We start from the raw sequence: 19,893 nt of genomic DNA, 5'->3' as shown, positions 1-19,893 counted from the left end.
AGTGTGTGTGCTACTCTAAAATTTACGACCATTGTCCACCCCAACAATTTTCGCACAAAAATTGCGTACAGTTGTGCTCAAGTCTTGTTGGCGGCCATTTTGCCCACGCGCTTATGCAATACTTTTCGCACGCATCGCAGGCGCGTGTGTGCGTGTGTGCGTGTGTCGAGGTGTCTATGTGTGTGTGTGCGTGTGTGTGATATATATCAATAAACACTGTCCCTGCCTACCAATGCATTATTTGCTTCTTCTTTTGACTGTGCGCATTTTATTTATATATATATATAAGACTTATATATATATTAAATATTTTACATAAGCTTCATTATGTACTTAGCTAAAAATGCAACTGCTGGGGTCAGGTCGCCAATTTACGCACTGGCATATCTTGTGGGTGTCTGCTTTGTAGGGGTAGCTAGTAATTTTTAGCTTCCGCTCAGGCCATTTTGTGCTCCCAACCCAATATCGGGCGTTACCTATGCCCGTGCAACGCGCCATGCTCTGCTCAGCTCAGGTCAACCCCATTTGTGCATGCGTGAAAATTTTTCCACCACATCGATTACTTTACGCAAATTAGTGCGTAGATATTTTGCAAAAATGTTCTATAAATAATTGATGTGCCGTTAAACGTGCTCGGCCCAAACCCCCATTTTCTTCTCACAAATAGAGCTTATAAAGTGCGTGTGTGTGCGTGTGTGCGTGTGTGCAGCGTGGCAGTGGGAGACCATTTGCATTGCGATACTTTGAAGCGCCACTTAATGCAAGTTAAACGCTTAATTAAGCAATTTCGCACAATTAGCAATGACAATTGACAAACAGGCAAACGTTTAAGCTTCCTCGATATAATATAAGAATCAACTAATATATGGCTTAATATATTTGCATGGCATAGGTAAATAGTTGGCAGTGCTGCGACTGTTACTAACGCAATAAGATTGCATTTTTAAAGATTTTCTTTTCATGTTTTTTAAAGATTTTCTTTTCGTGTTTTGTATGTCAGTTTGCTGAACTGACAGACGCAACGATCTATCATCATCTATTTTCAAAATTCTTTTGGATGCTGGCCTTCTCTTAGATTCTCTATCAAATTGTCATAATTCATTTGGAAAATTACTTGCATTAAAATTTGGCAGAGGCTTCAATGTGTATCGCTCCAACTTGAGCTGACCATTTCGCTCGATACCTTTCATTAAAGTTGCTTATAAAATAGCAACATTCATCTTACAACAAAATAAAACTTATGCCAATTGTCAGGTGTTAATTTCATGACACGATGAATTGAATGCTCATAGATTACGCAATGCTCTGCCGCAGTTCACTTGAATCCAAAGGCCTCAACATTCGAGTCGAAAATTCTGGTCTACATTATCATATGCTTGCTTAAGCATTATCAATGAAATAAACATAACTTATTGACAAAACAAATATTCTTTCTACAACTCTACTTCTCTACTCTATACTCTATTAAACCAATACTGACCATATTTTGCTTCGTACTAAGTAGCCAATCTAGTTTTTAGCATTTTCTAGCATTTTCCCAACAAAAATATAAAATACTTTTAATATATTTTACTTTTATTTAATGCCAGCAACTGATTGATATGTTATATACAAATTTCTGAGTGCCTTATGATTAGATGATTTTAAATGTGTTCCCAAATAGCGATCAAAGCAACGTAAATAAAAAATTTAGCAAAAAAAGAGCGGTGGAAGATGCAATTTAGTTTTATATTAAAAGTTACACAAATCTACATTTAAATATTATTTAGATTTGAATACAAATTTAAACAAATAATTGGGAAAATTTTTTTAAAAATTTTAGATTTATTTAAATTTACATAAAAATGTTTGTAAATGTGAAATCAAATGAAAAGACATCAAAATTTATTTGGATTATATAAGAACTGATTATACTTCATAAAAAATATATATAAGAAATATATATATATATATGTATTTAGTTTTATATTATTTATATTAATAGTTACACAGATCTACATTTAAATATTATTTAGATTTGAATAAAAATTTAAACCAATTATTGGGAAACATTTTTTAAAGATTTTAGATTTATTTAAATTTACATAAAAATATTTGTAAATGTGAAATCAAATAAAAAGATATCAAAATTTATTTGGTAGTATATGAGAACTGTTTATACTTCATAAAAAAAATAAAAAAAAAAAATATATATATATATATATATATATATTTAGTTTTATATTAAAAGTTACACAAATCTACACTTAAATATTGTTTAGATTTAAATAAAAATTTAAACAAATAATTGGGAAATTTTTTTTTTAAATTTTAGATTTATTTAAATTTACATAAAAATGTTTGTAAATGTGAAATCAAATAAAAAGATATCAAAATTTATTTGGTAGTATATGAGAACTACTTCATAAAAAAATATATTTAAGAAATATACATATATATATATATATATATATATATATATATATATATATATATATATATATATATATATATATATATATTTAAGAAATATACATATATATATATATATATATATATATATATATTTATATATATTTCTTTATATACATATATAAAGAATTAATTCTTTTATTAAAATTAAAATTCATTTTTATTGTTGCATTTTCAGGCAATTTAATTTGAATCTATATCAAACTACTAATCGTAGCCATTAGCCGTGGGTAGTCCGTAGTTGCTCAAGTTCTTGGCATCATAAACATCTTTGAGAAACTTCAAAACCTCTTGAAGCTGCCAAGTTGTGTTTGAGGCCGATTGCAGCTGACACTTGGGACAGGCATTGAGATCGGGAAACTGAAGCTTGGGGAATTGGGGATCCTCCGTGGAATCGCCAGCCAAACGTTGATTCACCTCATTGTGTGCCGCCCACAGCCAAAGTATTTCCTCATCCCGAGTGGCAACTGAGAAAAGCTTGCGTCTGTCCGCCATGGCCAGGAAATGCTGCACACAATCCTTGCAGCCAAAGAAGTGGCTCACGAAGCCGTGTATGGCGCCCAAGACGTAGCCCGCGGGCAGCACACTCGATCTGGCCGACTGCACGGTGAGATAGTGAAAGAGCGTCCACAGCGAGCAGGTGAAGCCACGCAGCACTGGAGCCGAGCCAATGCAGCCCACATAGCGCCTGGCCTTGAACACCTTGGGCAGCATGCTCTCCTGCAACTGCACCTGTGCCTGAAAGGCAGCGCCGCTCAGTGCATCACTGGAGCCATTAACAAACTCATGCAGACGAGCCAGCAACACATTTCCACTGCGATTCAATGGACTGAACAGACGCAAGACGTTGAGCAACTGTCGCAAAGCCAGATGACCTGCAGCCTCAAAGACGCGCGCCTTGGGCAGCTCAATGTGAAGCAGCTTATCAATGGCCTGCTCCAAGTCGGCGCGATAGGTCTTTGGGCCAGCTCCCAAAACAGTAGCCAGAATGGCAGCCTGCTCCTCATCTACAAGATGGGAGCTGACATCTGGAGCAGGCGTCGTAGCAGCTGGCATCAGCGTGGCATAGCCCTTGGCCTGCAGATACTCGGCCACGCTGTTCACATAAGCCACGCTGCTGTCGTTGCGCGGTTGCAGACTCAAGCTGCCGCCCAGGCAGTCCATAATAAGCAATTTGTTTGGCTTGAGACCGAGGTGGCCAAACAGCGCAGAATCGCTCAGAATGCGCACAAAGACAGCTGGCCAAGTTAACAGACCCAATATGGTATCTCTGCCCAAGGCGGAGCTCTGCGGCTGATAGACTAGCACTATATACTTTGTGCTGTTATTGCACTCATTTAGCAAGCTCTGCCGATCATCCAGCGCAGACAGTGGCTCAAAATTGGGCTGTCCCAGCGACGCATACTTCACCTTGGCCAGAAATGCAGCTAGCTGAGCGTAGATTTCCTCCGGCTGCAGAGTATCCAGCTCGTGGCCCACATCCTGCTCGGTGCGCTGATAGCCCGGCGGATATAGACGCAGCGTGGGTGTCTTGCGTATATCGAAATCTCGACAGATGCGCACATTGCGCTCCTGGGCACAGTCCACCACGTAGATCGAGAGTACGCGCTGCCAGGCCAGCAGCCTCCAGGCGAGCTGCTTAAATGTGCCAGCAAAACGTCGGCAATCGCCACAGAAATAGTTGATAAATTGGACAAGTTGGCAGTTGGGCGAACTGTGCAGCTCCAGCTCCAGCGTTTCATTGTTTAAGACCTTAACATTGTCGCCGCTGCCGTACAGACTTGGCTCAGTCACATGCGCAGCACAAAACAACGGCAGCAACAGCAGAATTAAGCGAAACATGGCCAGAAGATGCTGTCCGGCTTGGTTTTTAACTTCAACTGAGGAGAGAGTCCAACTGGCTGCGTTTCTTAAGGTGAACGTTTTGCTTGGATTGTTTTGCTCTATGCGCACTCAACAGATCAGCGACAACAACAACAACAACAACAACAACAACAACAGCAGCAGCAACAAAGAGTAAAAGCTGTAGAAGTAACTTTTCAATTTACAGTAAGCTGTTTATATATATCTGACTCTTTACTGTTTGCTGCTAAAGTCCAACGCAGAGCGCTGTATTTAGGCTATACATTTATAGAGTCACCTAATAAAAGCTATAAAAATGTCAAATATTTAAAGATTTATTGAGAGAATGTTGCAGCTGGACGGGTGTGACTGACGGCATAATGCTCGCTTAAGCTGCCAAAAATAGTTAAGCGTAAATAAATGTTTTTAAATATTTATGGTTATATATTTATATTTAAGCGTAAATAAATGTATTTAAATATTTATGGTTAAATATTTATATTTAAGCGTAACTAAATGTATTTAAATATTTATAGTTAAATATTTATATTTAAGCGTAACTAAATGTATTTAAATATTTATAGTTCTATCAGCAGCTAAAATTTGATGATTTGAACTCAAGAACTCTGCAAGAAAAAGTGTTTTTTTTTTAAGTTTTGCCACGCCCACATTTGGCGTACTCAATATACAAGCTACAAAGTCTTGATATCACATATATATAATTTTTGTTAAATAATTTGAGCAGATCTACAGTAACTTAGTCGTTTAGCTTTGAGTTTCTAGCTCAACAACTGTGGGAAATATTTATTCAAGCAGATACAGCTGCAGCTGACTCGCTAAGCCACACATAGGGCGTGGATATTTTTAAAATATATTCTTTATTAAGATTTGAATTTATTACGATTTTTTAAAGATTTATATTGATAGCTCTATTATATATTTATTATAGGCAAGAGTCAAGCAGCTTAAAATATGTAATTTCGGTTATAACTAATTCTCGATTTGCCACGCCCACAACTTAACAGCATTAACATTTGATAAGTCTAGACTAACAAAGACTACACAAATATCAAATCTCCAGCTTCAAAATCTAGCGCAGGCGCATAGACAGCATAAGCAGAACCCATATGCCCATTTCACTTCTTAAGCGCGCATAAAAAAAAAAAAGAAAAAATAAAAAAAATTGATTAACATTTTGGTTAATTCAGTGTTATTTATATAGCTTTTAAGCTAACTGGTTAATAGCTCATACAAAGTTATCTATGATAATAAGCCTATTTATAATGTGTTCACACAACTTCATAGCACGCCAAGAGGCATCGAGGCATCAGTGCTATTCAACGGTTTCGGTCTGCAGCTTTAGCATCTTAAATAACTCAAAATTTGATAGTTTGCATTAATGAAGTTAATTTTCAATCAGATTAAGCCGGAACAGCCCAAATTCAACGGCAACAAGTGGCTGTTAGTCGAGCAGAGTTAGCTGGCGAATGCAAAGTATGCACAACTTTGTGGTTATATATCATTTACATGCCAGATTATGTGAGAAAATATGCCAAAAGTGGCTGAAGAAGAAGAAGCAGAAAATGAAATAAAAGCGGAAACAAGTGGAACGGCTCACGAAAAGTTGTGGCAAAAGTTTCTGGTGTGAAAACAGATTCACTCTCTGTACTCTGCTCTCTCGGTTAGCTCAAGTTTTGGCAGCTTAAAAACTTTTTGGCAACAGTTTATGGGCGTGGCGTCTGTGCCACTTGCTGGATGCTGGCTGCTGGCTGCTTGGTAATTTAATTGCGACAACGAGCGACGAGTTTCATTCCATCAGCAGCTGGCGGCTGTTGTTGCTGGCATATTTGATGGCAAATTAACTGTGAAAAGGCGTTGCAGTGGAAAGTGTTAAGCGTTGCAAGCGCCAGGCTCTGACAGGCTCTGCCCAGAGGGTGCCAACAATATGGCCAGCGGGGCGTATGCGCAATAAAACTGATTTAACTTTTCCTTAACACATTTTGAGTGCATTTTGAATTTGAGTATGGCATCTGATTGCCCCTACTGTCAGAGACAAAAGACATTTTTCGTTTAATTAGTGCCGAGGCTTTTCGCTCAGATTTTAATGCCACAATTATTGTCGCACAGAGCCTGCTGGGCAAAGACAATGGCTAAGCAAACAAGTGCCCAGCTAATAGAACTTAGTGCTCACACACACGCACACGCACATAGCCTGATTATTAACAATGCACTTCGACTGACATGAACAATGTTGCAAATCGGCTTGCAAATCAGGCAGCAGTCAGTCGACGAACGACGAACGACCAACGACAGTCAGTAAAAATTGCGTAAAATACAAATATTGTGCAAAGGTTTTGTGTAATTTTTTTTTTCAATACCCTAAATCCATTTGTAAAGAGAGGCAAACAGGGCATATACATTTCTGTTTGTTCAACAAAGTTTGTTCAACAAAAAGAAACAGCTTTGAACTCAAATAAGACAACGAGCTCTAATGATTTGACTATAATATATATAAGGTTTATGTATTCAAAATTTGATATACAGATAGATAGATTAATAGTAATAATAATAATAATAATTAATAATATTAATAATAATAATAATTAGTAATAATAATAATAATTAATAATAATAATAATAATTAATAATAATAATAATAATTAATAATAATAATAATAATTAATAATAATAATAATAATTAATAATAATAATAATAATTAATAATATTTATAAACGAATATCATATACAGTATAAGAAAATCTCTTTTTGCTGTTAAGCTTATCTTATTGGCTCAAATTCTAAATATCAATTATAATTATACATATTTCTACAGATTACTTTTTCACATAACTCGAGAACTATAAATACTAAATATATTACATTTTATTTATAGATACTTGTGAAGTCTAGAAGTATTATATTTAAGCATTAACTACCCAAGCTCATTGGATATGAAATGCTTTGACTTTAATATAAGCACACAAATGGATAACAAATGGATCTCAAGAAATCTCATAAAAAATAAACAAACTCAAGCAGAGTAAGAGAGAAAATTATGTTAGAAAGAAGTTAGAATACGAAAAAGTGCGAAATTACGTAAGTTAGAAAAACGTTAGGATAGTTAGTAGTAAGGATAGATAGAAGTGATATTAGAGAGAAGTAATTGGTTTAGCAAGAACTTGAAAGAAGCAGAACTTGGAATAGCAACTGGTGCGCATAAAAAGAAGTTGGGCTGGGGAAAAAGTGCGAAAGAAGTGTGAATATAAAAGACTTACGATAAAAATAAATTTCAATTGGAAAAGTTTGAGATAACTCAAGAAGTTGGAATATGAAGAAGGTTTAATACGAAAAGGTAAAAAAAAATATATGAATAAGAAAAAGGGGGAAGAAAAAAGTTTAAATAGCAACAAGTTAAGGGTAGAGAAAAATAAAAATATAAAGAATTAAGAACAGGGAAAATGTGGATATGAAAAAGTTAGGAAAAGAAAATTTAAATAGGAAAAGGTGTTGGAATATGAGGAAATTGAGCTCGAAATATTTTGAAGGAAGAGAAGCAAGGATCAGAAAAAGTCTGAATAGAAAGAGCTACGATAGTAGCAAATAAGAGATTGAAAAATATAACCATTAAAAAAATTGTAATATAAAAAAACTATCAACAGAGCAGCAGGAGAGCAAATGTATTTTCAGCAAACAGCAGATCAAGCTTTATGGCTCTAGATTATTAATATTGAATTATGCCAGAGTATGCAATTAAAGGGTATTAGCTAATCAAGCACTGCCAACTGTAGCAATCTTACTTGCTTTTTTCAACATATTTTTTTTGTGCCAGGATGCGTTGCATATGGCAGCTGGGGTGGGGGGCCGGATAAAGGCTGTGGCAGTGCGGCAGTCCATCAAAACGATTTGAATGCGTCGCTGACGTTGATGAGTTTGAGTGAAAAGCGTATCAGGAGCCGGTGGGCGCTGGTGGGTGGTGAGTGGTGGGCGTTAACAACAGTCAGGCAGGCAGGCAGGCAGCCAAGTTCGTCAATCAAAAGCCAAACCAAAATCTCCTCATGCGTGGCAGAGGAGCAGAGCAGAGGCAAAGCCAAAGGCTGATGAGGATGCCATTGCTGATGCCGACGATGATGCGTTCAGCTGTTTGTTTTGTTTTAATTTTCTCGATTTTTTTTCTCCCGTTTTTTTTTTTGCTTGCCTTTTCCGCAGCTTTTTTTTTTCGTTATTTGAAAAACTCTTCAGTTTTGAATTGTTGCCATGTTTTTATTGTTGTTGAGTTTGGTTTAGTTTGTGCGTGGCGCATGAGGCATATGTGGGGGCGCAGCTCTAAGCGGCAGCCAGTGTATCCGCATCCGTATCCGTAGTGCCTTACACACTGTTTGCCCGGCCAGCGGAAAGGGTACACGTTTGACATTTCATCAGGCGACTGGGCGGGCGACTGTCTGAAAATGCGAATGCTGCCGCAGCTAAGGATTTGATTTGATGTGCGTCCATCAAAAGGGAGTTGCTGGCAGCAACAATGCGCTGAAAATTGCATTGTTAGCAAAACACTACAATATGGCCAAAGTGCCCGATATACACACGCCTAATACACATACGCACACACACGCACACGCACCCATACGCATGCACTTGACAAGTCAACCAGGCTGGCTGGCTGGCTGGCTGGCTGACTGGCTGGCATCCCTGCATACACATTTACTTCCGTTTTTAATTAAAAATAAAAAATAAAAACCCAAACAAACCAAACAATAACCCACCGCAAAATACCAGAGAGAGAGAGAGAAAGATTCACAATTATTTGCGTATAAAATATAAAAAAATACACGCTCGTCCATATATAGGCAGTAAAAATATAAAAATAAAAAAAAAGTAAAATTGAAAACCACACAAATACATTTACTACATCAACAGCCCAGGCCAGCTCGGGCTGCCTGCCTGCAAGGGTCGTCCGGCACTCACATTCGTTTATTTGCATGCGTATCCTGCAGCTACGCACTTTGGACTGCAGCTAGCTAAATGGACCTTCGGCAGCTGGAGGGGGGCAGAGTGACAGAGTCGAGTGGGTTTGAGTGGGACAGCAGAGGCAGCAGCGGCAGCAGCTCTTAATTTGTCGGCAAATGCAGCAAACTAATGAAAATTACGCAATTTGAAAAATGAAAAAATAGAAGAAGCTAGCTTTGCTGGGGCATGCGCGACTAGCAAATACCCAGCTGCAAGCTAATGTATACAAGATTTGACACACTTCAAGCTTGCATAACAAGCATTATTTCTAGCACTTCCTGACAAACTTCAAGCTGAAAAACAAAAGATATTTCAAAAGTGAAATATTTTTTATATATATATAATTCCTATAAGTCTATATACCACATCTGAAAAGTCTAGCTCTTAAAGTCTTCAAGTAATGCTGAAGACTTCAATTCAAAAAATTAATTTTTATTAAAACTTTTATTATTATGTAAAGACTTCTAGTCCAGCATATTAACTCACAGCACGTACATAACTATGCATAAGCCAATATACCTCGTTCACACACTCTGCTAAGGTATACCAAAAGGTGGTTAACAACTGCTGATGGCTTACTCGGCTGCATATAACAAAATTTATATAAAATGAACTAATTCCATTTAAGGACAAGAGCTAAACACAGTTGCTAAGCTAATATTGCTGCATGAAACATTAAATTCTATTTGCAACTAATATGACCTCTCCACTAAATGTTGGCTAGAGTAAAATCTGTGTTTGTGCTCTCAATTTAATCAGAAATCAAATTAGAGCGACAATTTAACTGACGTTTTATTTATTTTACAACATATTTTTTATGACTATTTGTTTTTGTTTGCTGCCAAGCGAAAACCGCAAACGAGGAGACTAATTTAAATAGGCTTAAGCATCGGCTAATGGCATGATTAATTAGCTGCGTACCAAAAGGATCCCAGGCCGAAGCGATTCCAGGCAACAATTCCCAGCTTTGGTTGCCTATTTAAAATGCGCTCATTGGTAATGAACAAAATAGCAGAGGCAACTGTTGGAACTGCTGCCTGCAACAGCCAATGATGCCTCATTAAAATGCACTTAATTAAAATGCAATGGTAAAATCAACAGCAATTGCAACTGCAACAGCAACAGCGACAGCAGCGGCGACTGCCGTCCGCTGAGAGACCGCGCATATGACTAAATCCAGTTTGGGTTTCGATAGAAAAACAACAACACGAGCAGAAACTACAACGAAAAATTACAAGACAAGCCAAAGAACAAGCAAACGAGCAGCACCAAGAATGAAGAGTGTTGCAGCTGATGAATATGGAACTTGGCTTTGACTTTGTAACTATTTCACTGCATCTGTCCAAACGTCTGTCCGACCGTCTGTGCTGCTCATTGCCAGCCTCTTCCAGCAGCAGCAGCAGAAATTGCTGCACGAATTGCAGCCTCGGCTGCCTCGAGGCCAGCAAAAAATGTCATAAATAAATTGCTTAGCAACATTTGCTGACGCGCCAAATAAAATCCCATAAATGATCGAATGCGATTTTTAGTCTATGCAACAGCGGCAACGCGTCGCGTCGCGACGGTGGCGGCGACTTAAACCAAACTGGACAACGAGCAAAAGCCAAAGCAATGAAAGCGACAATTGGATGTTCTTTCATTAGAATGTGAAAGAACTGATTCAATTGCTATGATTAGTGTTATTGGTATATTTATTATGAATTCCATTGTCATTTTCATTGCTATTGCTAATACTTATTGCACTCTCTTTAATATCTATGGGATCATCATTATTAAATGCGTCATTATTCAACAGCTCATTTCTATATTTTATTTATTTATCTATGGGCTCTGATGATTATTATTAGAAGTATCATTATTAATCAGATAGTTTTTATATTTTATTTATTATCATTATTATATTCATTATCATTATTGATTATTATTATTCATTGTCATTAATCATTATCATTATTCATTATTATTATTTATTATCATTACTCATTATTATTATTCATTGTCATTATTCATTATCTTTATTTATTATCATTATTCATTATCATTGCTCATTTTCATTATTTATTGTCAATATTTTCTATCATTATTCGTCATCATTACTCATTATTATTATTCATTATTATTATTCATTAGTATTATTCATTGTCATTATTCGTTATAATTATTCATTATTATTATTTATTATCATTCCTCATTATCTTTATTTATTACCATTATTCCTTATCATTGCTCATTATTATTATTCATTTTTTTTACTCACTTTTATTATTCATTATCATTACTCATTGACATTATTCATGATCATTACGCATTATCATATTTCATTATTATTACTCATTATTATTATTTATTATCATTACTCATTATCATTATTCATTATCTTTTTTTATTATCATTATTCATTATATTGCTCATTAATATTATTCATTTTTTTTACTCACCTTTTTTATTAATTATCATTACTCATTTTCATTATTTATGGTCATTATTTTCTATCATAATTCATTATCATTATTCATTATTATTATTCATTATCATTATTCAATATTATTATTTATTTTCATTATCATTATCATTGTAATTGCCATGGCCACTATTTTTAACATTAGCACTAATGTAAGCATTAACATTATCATTACCATTATCATTACCATTACCATTGTCATTATCATTATCAGTCTTAACCATTAGGCTGACTTATGAACTAGTTCTGATTGCTGTGACACACTACATTCTTATACTAGTTCATGAATCGAACTCGCATACGCATTATTTAGTTGACCAATAGATACAAAAAATGTCATTAAAACTATGAATATATATATATGAATACATAAATATATATATATATATATATATATATATATATATATATATATATATATATATATGAGCTACACATATATACTATATCTAAAAGCTGCACTCGATCGTAATTAGTTTTGTATAGAGTATAGAGAAGGCGTGCTACAGTTGCTCCCCCAATGCTATGCAACTTTTTCTAGTCTACCTAGCTACTAGATGCTACTTTTTTAAGAATTTCAAATGTTTTTCCTGGTAAATTAACTAAAAATGCTGAAAACGCTTCGCAGTCGCAGTCGCGTCGTTTTTGTGTGCGTTGTCGATGTGAATGTGTCGATGTGGACAACCACAACGACAAAGCTGAAGACGAATAGTCCAAAGACAACGACTGGCGTTGATCTCGTCTGCTGATGAACGAAAAAAAAATGAGAAAAAGAAGGCAGCCAAACGCTCAAACGAAAGCAGCAAGCAATTTCCTATTTTACCAAAGTGGCTGCATCGTTGTCTTCGTCATTAATGTGGCTTTTAAATGCGTTTTTTTTTTCAGTTAGAGAGGTAGAGGGATGCTGGGACGAGGACTGGTAGAACGACGCCAAGTGTGCGCCTTAATTATGTGCGAGTCTTGAGAGTATTGGCTGATTTTGTAATTAGGTTTTCATTAGAACTTACGCACAACTATGGACACAGCATTTGAGTCAACTATATAAAGCTAAGTCTCTATGTGTGTGTGTGTGCCTGGCTGTCGTGGCTGATAATTTCCTGTGGGTCAAATGATGCCCAAATGGTGTGGCTCTTGCCCGCTGCTGATTGAGTTATATATACATGTGTAAACAAACAGTAGCCAAGTGGCTACAACTGTATACAGAAAACAAGAAAAAAAAAACAAAAAGAAAAACAAGCAACAACAACAACAACTACTGCATGTGGCAGCCGCAAGGCAAACGACTTAGGCTAACACGAGCCACACGAGCCACCGTCAGAGCCGCAATCAAAGTGAAAGATACGACTAAAGAGCCAGCGTTTGCGTTTGTCTTAAGCACGAGGATCAGCCAGTGAGCCAGGCAGCCAGCCAGCTAGCCAGCCAGGCAACCAGGCAGCGAGGCAAGCAGCCAAAGAGGCTGAGCCATTCAGCCGAGAAGCATGTGCGGCACTTTCTTTGGCTCGTTGCCATGGATTAGGCAGCGACTGAAGCTGAGGCAGTGACAGTGGAAGAGAAGCATGGAGACGGGCTGGCTGTGCCTCACGTCTCGGCTGCATTTTGATTTATCCACGCGCTGGCGGCGCTGCCTGCTCGTGATTAGCGTGGCGTTGCGGAAGGTGTGTCCCAAACTGGCATCGTTGGCAACTGAAGTAGCCAAATGCGCGCGCGCGCGCACTCCCAGCTACTGGCAAACACAATGGGGCAACAAGGCACCGATCTGTGGGCATGAATGAAGAGAGCCGAGCGATTACATCAATGAAATTGAATGGAATGTGTGCCAAGCATCAAATGTGCATTCAATGGACCAGCAGCTAGCGGCTAATTAGTGCAGACCACACACACAGAGGGAAAGAGAGCGAGAGAGAGTGAGAGAGAGAGAGACATACAAGTCAGCAAAGGCCAAATGAACGCAGTACAGATTTTGGCCCTTGGCTAAAACTTGTAGCACACGGCTCATAATGAAGAGAACAACAACTGCAACAAAAACTATTCGCTGTGTTAGCCTTGAATGCGGTTAATGCACCAAGAGACGATAAATGCCCTTTGGAGTGGTTGAACAAGGCATATTAGCTAGATGAAGAATATATTAAAAAGGGGGGAATATAGTAAGAGCTGCGAGTTGAGTGTTTAGTGAAATAAACTAAAATTGGTATATGTAGAAAATACTAAAGCAAAAATTGAAGAAAAATAGAGTATGAAAATATTTATAAAAAAAAATCCTGGCTTGGTACTTGATTCATAAAATGAAATGCAGTCATATCATATTTAAAATGTGTCTTAAAAATTGATAATGATTATGATCATGCTAATTATGATTATGTTTATATACATATTATCAGTATATATATATCTGATTTATCATAATATACATAAGCTTTAACCTTTGAAAATATATATATACAGATATATTTTCAAAGGTTAAAGCTTAGATGTTAAAGGTTGAGTTGAAGCTATGATTGCTAAAATTCATCAGCTTCATAGCATAATAATAAAAAAACAGTTAAAAATATTTATCGTAAGGAAAAATGTTAAATTATCATGGGAATCCACAAAATATAGTAGTTAGATATACATATATCCAAATTAACCAATCAGTTAATTCAGCTTTTCTTCATAGGTTTTGCCTATGTTTGTTTGAAAAGTTTTGTTCACAAATAAATAAAACTTAAAACATACATTATACAGCCTGAGTCTTTAGCAATAAAATAAAAGAAAATATTTTAAAAAATTTGATTCAGTTTATATTTTTGCTATTTAAATAATTTCGCTTAGAATTACACTGCGAATTTTGCTTTAAAATTAGTTCAATAGAGATTTTAGACAACGAACTTATGCTGAGAAGCAGCTTAAAATAAGATGGAAATTTGGAAAATTAATTAAATTAAATTTAGTTTCAATCATTTTATGGTCTTGCTAAAAAGATAACTAAAGAGAATCGCTTAAAATTTTTAGAATTTTAATTATTATTTTGACTTAAGCAAATTTTCAGAATATTCCTTGAATATTATTATTATGATATTATATATTAAACTATATAGTTCAGGCATGAACATGCCAGCTCTTGACGTCTTCAAGTGGACTGCGGGAGAGCATTGAGCAATTTATGGCCATTCTCAATGCCAACACATCGAGTTTAGTTTAATTACACGACTTGTGAATAAATCTCAGATATTTTGAAGGAATTTTCAATTAAAGAAGTTGTTTTTCGGAGGATAAAAAGTAAGTTTGAATACAAAATTAAATTGTACTAAATATAAAAATTTTAATTATATAATATTTCTTATTTTTAGAATATAATATTAAATTAAAATAAAATATGTTATTATAATATAAGGCAATTAGTATTTTAATACTGTGGCAACAACTCAGCCGAAAAAGCCAAAGATACGTGCAGTTGCTATAGGGTATTAGCTAGTCACAAACACCCTGCCAACTATTGCAAACAATATTATAAAAGTTGATATTCATTTTTTTTGTTCGTATGTTCTATAAAATGTTGAAATTATGAAAATTTCTTAAGCTCTTGTTGTGAGTGTGTGTGTGTGTGAGTGTGTGTTGCTTTGGTGCATTTTTTCGTAACTGGTTTTTAAGTATTTAGCTATTTTTGGCGTATTTCGTTTTGATTCCTGTTCTGTGGGACGCGTCAATGAACCATTGGGCCAGCCAAGTCAGCGATAAAGTTGTGGCTGGCACATGTCTATGAATTCTAATTGCTCGAATGTAGCTAAAATATGCAAAAATAAAAACTTTTGTCTGAGCTGTGCTGTGCTCTGTGTGTGTGTGTCTAACACTCACTCGGCGGCTGAGCATAAAAGCCAATCAAATCGCTGACATTTCCTGAGTGTCAATCAACTAAAAGTTATGCGCAAATTTTTCGATCATGCCCAATGTCTGGGACAATGGGCAGCCGCGCGCACACACACTTACACAGCACACACAAATCTGACAGCAATCAACGAGGGCGAGCAGTCATTGGACTGCACAGGGTTCATAATGATGATGAACATGAAGATGAAGAGCGGCCGCTGGCTGAGCAACTTTTTGCTACAGATCGCATTACAGCAGCAGCCACAACTTGACTGTGGTCAGTGTTCGCTGCTGCTGCGGCTGCTGCGAGGGGCAATCAAAAAATGTGTGGCAAGATCAGCGCTTGAAATACTCTTTTAATGAACCTCTTCCTTTCGGGCAGCAGATCTTAGCAATTTGGCGACACAAAATCAAAGTCATTGCAATGAAATGCATTTTATAATTGCGTACGCACTTTTTTTGCACTTTGACAAAATTAGAAGCAGCAGCAGCAGCAGCAGCCGCAACAGCAGTTGCAGTGGCTGCTGCAGCCGCCACAAAAAGTTGCAACTGTCTGAACATTAATGCTCAAATCGCTTCATGTTGCCATGTCAGCGCACATGGAGCTGCAGGCCAAGTTAATGACATTGCAGCCACAAGCATGGCTAAGAAAAAGCTACAAAAAAAATAAAAATAAATAAAAATAAATAAATAAATAAAGCCAGCGACAACATTGGCCGGCCAAGGCAGCATCGGCGTTGATGAACAAAAACTGGACATTTTGATTTTAGAAAAATATATAGAAAACCACTTTTTTCATTTGTTGTTGTTGTTGTTGTAGTTGCTGGCTCGGCCTGGCATGGCCATCAACGTCGCAGCGGCAGCTGCTTGGCCAACAAATGGCAACATTTTTACAAAAGTTGGCTAAAATATGTGCAGCAACCGCGCCGCTGCATTTTGTCAGAGAGCCTTCATTTTTTTCCTCTATTGCCGCAGCTTCTATTTTTTTTGCTCTGTTTAAAAGGTAGTCCAAATTTATTGTGTATAGTCAAGGTATAGGTATAAACCAAATTAAAACAAAAAGAAAAAGCTAAAAAATTGAAAGTTTTGAACCGAAGCACTCAAGCTAATGGGGCCTGAAGGCTAGCGAAACATAATTTTCTAGATATTCTGCGGATGCTGAAGCGCCTCAGGAAATTAATAACGACAAATTTTATGGGGCATCAGGAAACTAGCAGTAGTTTAAGTCAGAGATGTTGTAGTTTGAGAACTAGTGAGAGCAGTAGTAGTTAGAGCAGCAGGAGAAAACGGAGGAGTAATAAGAGAAGTAGTAAGAGAAGTAAGAACAGGAAAAGTAAGAGAAATAGTAAGAGAAGGTTGAGAAGTAACCATTAAGAGAAGTAAGCGAAGTAACAGAAATTAGAGAAAAAGTAAGAAAACTAGTAACAAGAGAAACAGTAAGAAAAGTAGTAGTAAGCGAAGTGAGAAAAGTGGTTGCAAGAGAAGTAGTAGTAAGAGAATTAATAGTACGAAAAGTATTAGAAGTACTAAGAGAAGTTAGAGTTAGACTAAGAGAAGTTAGAAAAGTGTTTGTAAGAGAACTAGGCGCAGTAAGAGAAAATTAGTAGAAACAGATTTTTAAAAAGAGAATTAGTTGTAAGAGATGAAGTAAGAAGAGTTGTAATAAGATAAGTTATGGTTAAAGAACGTGTAGTAAGAGAAGTAAGAGAAGTAGACGAAGTCACTAAAGCAGCATCTTGTCCTTGACAAATTATTATTTGCAATTTTGAGTTTTAGTGTATGCCTTCTACAAATACATAATTAATACATATTTTATTTTAAATAAAATTTTACACGTATTTCAAAAGAGCTGCAGAATCTCACTTTTACTTAACAAACCCTGCCTCTTAAGGCAAAAATCTCTCAGATGAGCACTCTACGAAAAATTGATACTCTTTTTTCATAGCCTTGTAATCATGTAGAGCTGAACTGAATACTATATTAAATATTATATTTATATAAAAATGCTTAAAATATGTTCAGCAAATCTTTAAGCAGTTTCTTAGCGAATCCATATAAATCGCTACATATAATAATAGTAATAAAAGATACAAATCTTAAAGGTTTATAGTGTAAATTAATTATTTATTAAATTAAATTTAAAGCCCTCAATATATAGTGCCCTATCCAGTATATTATATGCAGTTATTATTTGGTATATCCCCTAAAACAGTTGCAAAATAACAGACTTATGTCAGCAGGTCTGTGTCTGTGCTATAATTGATGAAAGTCTTGATAATTGTATCTGCATTAAGCATGACTTTAAGATAGATTATTGAAAAGAGACAATGTCAAGAGATTGGGTCTTGAAACTTAAGAGGTGCAGGCATATCTGAAGTGCGTGATGTTCTAGTAAATACTTTTCCTTAACTGTTCGACTCATTCCTTACTAACCCAGACTAATTAGAATAAGTAAAACATTGAATGTAGTTGCAAATATAAATATAAGTTTTTCGCTCAAAAATCTGTGAGCTAGTTTTGAACGCTTCTGCATATTCATGCGGACATTGCCATATTTGCATGCCAAATGCATTGCGACTGTGGCCCTATGAATATTCCGAATTAGCTAAACGATAACTGACAAAAAAGCAAATGGAGTGAGTGTACAGGAAAACCGATGGCCAACTAATTAAAAATTCAATTGGATTTTGTTTGAAAAGGTCTAAAAAAATGGAAGAGAGCAAAATGGAAAAAAGTGCAGAACAAAAGAAGTTGGCAACTTGTAGTCCAAATGCAATGTTAATTAAATATAATTTGCAATATGCTGACGGTCATATTTTCCAGCAAACAGCCAGTCGACCCAGCCGGGCAAAGGGGGCGTGGCGCCTGCGGCTGTCATGAGAATGTTTCAACAAACAACAAAAGAGCATGTTTCGAGGCAATAATAGACGATGTACTAAAATGTCATTCCATGGCCCATGGCCCATGGCCCATGGCCCAGGGAACCGCAGTCGAACGACCAATTTTTTCCTCTCTTCTTCCTTTTTTTTTCTTTTTAACGAAAAAAATTATCATAAACTTGTCGTTGGGCCGTTTAGATGTTGATGTTCCGACCAGTTTTAGCAACTCTCATGCCAATATACAGTATTTTTTCTGTTTTTTTTTTGTTTGTAGCCAAATATGCAAAGACTAAAACACGTGCAGCTAAAATGACCAACACGAAATGAGCTCAAATTTATAGCCGCCGACCAAAACAAATAATTTGAAAATTCGTCACACGCTAGTACTTAGAAATTAAAAAAAAAATAGATTGAAATATTTAACAACGAAGTGTGCATACACTAAAATTATAAAAGCAATGAAATATTTATAAAAAAATATTTATAAAAAATAATACAAATATAAGAGTTTACGAGCATGTAGATAATCTTCTAGCTTCCTTTTCTCTTTTATTCTGATCTCTTGTTTTCCCTTCATCTCTTTTCTGTGATATTTTTTTGTTGTTTTCTCAATTTTTTTTATTATTTTTTTTTATTATTTTTTTTTATTTTTTTATTTTACCGTCTATTTTCGTTCTTTTGTTGTCTTTTTCTCTATACTCTTCTTTTATCTGCTATTCTCTTCACCACTCTACTTCTCCCTCTACCTCTCTCTCTACCCTACCTCCCATTATATTCTCATTTTCTCTTTATCTCTCTATATATCTCTCTCTGCCTCCCATATCTGTTCTCATATCTTTTATTCTAGCTTTATTCTCTCATCTCTTATTTATCTTTTCTTCTACTCTCTTCTATTTTATTTCCTTTTGATCTGTTCTACACAGTTCTCTTCTGGTTTCTTATGTTATTTTTTCTATTATTCTTCTTTCTCTTCTCTTCTATTGCTTTCTCTTTTCTTCCGTTCTTACCTTTTCTTCTGAATTCTTCTCCCCTCTTCTATCACTTTTTCAGTTATTCTGTTCTCGTTCTTTCTTTTTGTTCTCTTCTGTTCTCTACTATTCTGTTATCTTCTCATCCGTTGTCTTATCTTCCTAACTTTTTGATAGTTTCTCCATTTAGCCTTGTATCATTTTGTACAGCATTTCGTTGTAGTCGACGCAGAGGCAACTGTACAACGGCCGTAGGACACTTGGCTTAGCTGCTTTGAGTGCGGCAATTCACTTAGGCTCCGTGGCTGTCTGCTCTGCTTAATTATCAATGCAAGACCTTTGTTTTTTAACATTTTTCTTTTCTTTTCTATTTTCTTCTTTTTCTTTTTCATTAGACTGCAAATGCAAAGAGGCCAGACATGGCTTTTGTCGTGCGCATGGGAA

At 35.9% G+C, this 19,893-nt stretch overlaps 1 protein-coding gene across 1 annotated transcript; it reads right to left on the bottom strand.

Annotated features, from left to right (window-relative positions):
• Positions 1 to 2,621: 2,621 nt before the first annotated feature.
• Positions 2,622 to 4,552, bottom strand: LOC111594809 (sulfhydryl oxidase 1). Its single transcript, XM_023308271.2, has one exon. It carries the CDS (start codon positions 4,291 to 4,293, stop codon positions 2,659 to 2,661), a length of 1,635 nt encoding a protein of 544 aa, XP_023164039.2. The 5' UTR covers positions 4,294 to 4,552; the 3' UTR covers positions 2,622 to 2,658.
• Positions 4,553 to 19,893: the final 15,341 nt, after the last annotated feature.

This window comes from Drosophila hydei, unplaced genomic scaffold (genome assembly GCF_003285905.1).
Source record: "Drosophila hydei strain 15085-1641.00,03,60 unplaced genomic scaffold, DhydRS2 tig00000290-arrow-arrow-pilon, whole genome shotgun sequence".
Taxonomy (NCBI): domain Eukaryota; kingdom Metazoa; phylum Arthropoda; class Insecta; order Diptera; family Drosophilidae; genus Drosophila; species Drosophila hydei.
Note: the sequence above shows the minus strand (reverse complement) of the source record. Positions and strands in the feature narration are given on the sequence as shown.